General features: G+C 61.2%; 1 protein-coding gene across 1 annotated transcript in view; it reads left to right on the top strand.

Moving 5' to 3' along the window:
- Nucleotides 1–1375, top strand: part of SOX13 (SRY (sex determining region Y)-box 13) — a 6383-nt gene that overhangs the window by 3936 nt on the left and 1072 nt on the right. Inside the window, exon 8 of the mRNA XM_009327447.1 lies at nt 1–167. This exon is cut by the window's left edge and continues 8 nt beyond it. Within this exon, the coding sequence (XP_009325722.1) occupies nt 1–167 (167 nt within the window). The remainder of the gene's footprint in view (nt 168–1375) is intronic.

The raw sequence follows: 1375 nt of genomic DNA, 5'->3' as shown, positions 1-1375 counted from the left end.
CTCGGCCGGGCTTTCCCGCGCAGGCTCACGGCACTTCCCCGAGTCCAGGAACAACAACCACGTCAAGCGGCCCATGAACGCCTTCATGGTGTGGGCGAAGGACGAGAGGAGGAAGATTTTGCAGGCCTTCCCGGACATGCACAACTCCAGCATCAGCAAGATCCTGGGTGAGTGCCGGGGATGGCGGCAGGGGGCTGGGGCAGGACCCCCCTCTGCATCCCCGCAGGGGGACACAAGCTCTGTCCAGCTGCTCGCTCTGCTCGTCCTCAGCCACCCAATTACGGGTGATGCCCGCCAGGATGATGCTAACCCTGTTGTAGCATCACTCTTGGAGGTGGCTGTAGCAGCACGGGCCTCATCCAGCCAACGTCTCACACCCCCCTGACAGCAGCGGTCCTGCTGCGCCTCTCGGTCACACCAGTCCTACCCCGCAGCCGTGTCGCTATTAAAAGCAAGCAGTGCGGTCGCCAGCGAGTCTGTCTGAAGGGCCGGGAGCGAGCGTGCAGCGGTGCGATGCAGCCGTGCCGTGGGCTACCTCCGACACCCGCACCTCGCTCTGCCACGGACTCGTTTTAGCAACTCTGTTCGTTAAAGAAAAAAAACCGAAACAATCGCCAAGCTTTTCTCTTTGAAGGAGCACGTGCGCAGGATCTGCTGTTTAACCTCTCGTGACCACAGGGGCCGGGGGGGGTTGTCCAGGAGCGGGCACTCTGTGGTAGCTGCTTGCTGTCATGGTTAGATGTCTGTGGCTTTAAATAGCTGGTGCGGTTCTGCCTGGGGAGCCGGAGCTGCTCGCTGCTTGAGGGGTGCAAATTTAGCAGGTGGATACCTGCAGACGGATGAGTGGTCCAGAGCCGGTATGCACCCAAGTGTGTGTGGGGGTTCGGTTCCTGTGTGCTCTCCTGCTCCTGGAAATGTGGGTCTAAGCCGGTGCGAGGGGCTGAGCGTGTGGGGAAGGAGTCGGTGGAGGGCACCTGGGCACCACGGGCAAGGGGCTGGCATGCCTCAGTGCCTCGGTTTACCTGGGCCACCTGGCTCGTGGTGCAGGTGTGGGAGGTGGAGCTTCCTGGGGGAGCTGGGCAGTGCTAGCCAGGAAAGGAGCACACGGGGACTCACAGGAGGATTTAGGTGATGGGGGGGTATCTCTGGAGCTCCCCAGCCCAAAGCCCTGCTCAAAGCCCGGCCAACTCCATAATCCCATCAGGATGCTCGGGGCTCTGTCCTGTTGACTGTTGAGCATCTCCAAGGATGTTCAGGATCTCCAAGCATTCCCCAGCTTGTCCGTCTCTCTCTCTCAAACTGGACCGTGGTCCAGTTGCAGCCCCCCAGGTGCTGAGCTGAGGGGATTAATCCCTTCTCGCCACCAGCCTGGTCC

This window comes from Pygoscelis adeliae, unplaced genomic scaffold (assembly GCF_000699105.1).
Source record: "Pygoscelis adeliae isolate BGI_AS28 unplaced genomic scaffold, ASM69910v1 Scaffold197, whole genome shotgun sequence".
Taxonomy (NCBI): Eukaryota; Metazoa; Chordata; class Aves; order Sphenisciformes; family Spheniscidae; genus Pygoscelis; species Pygoscelis adeliae.
This window is presented reverse-complemented; position numbering and strand designations above follow the sequence as displayed.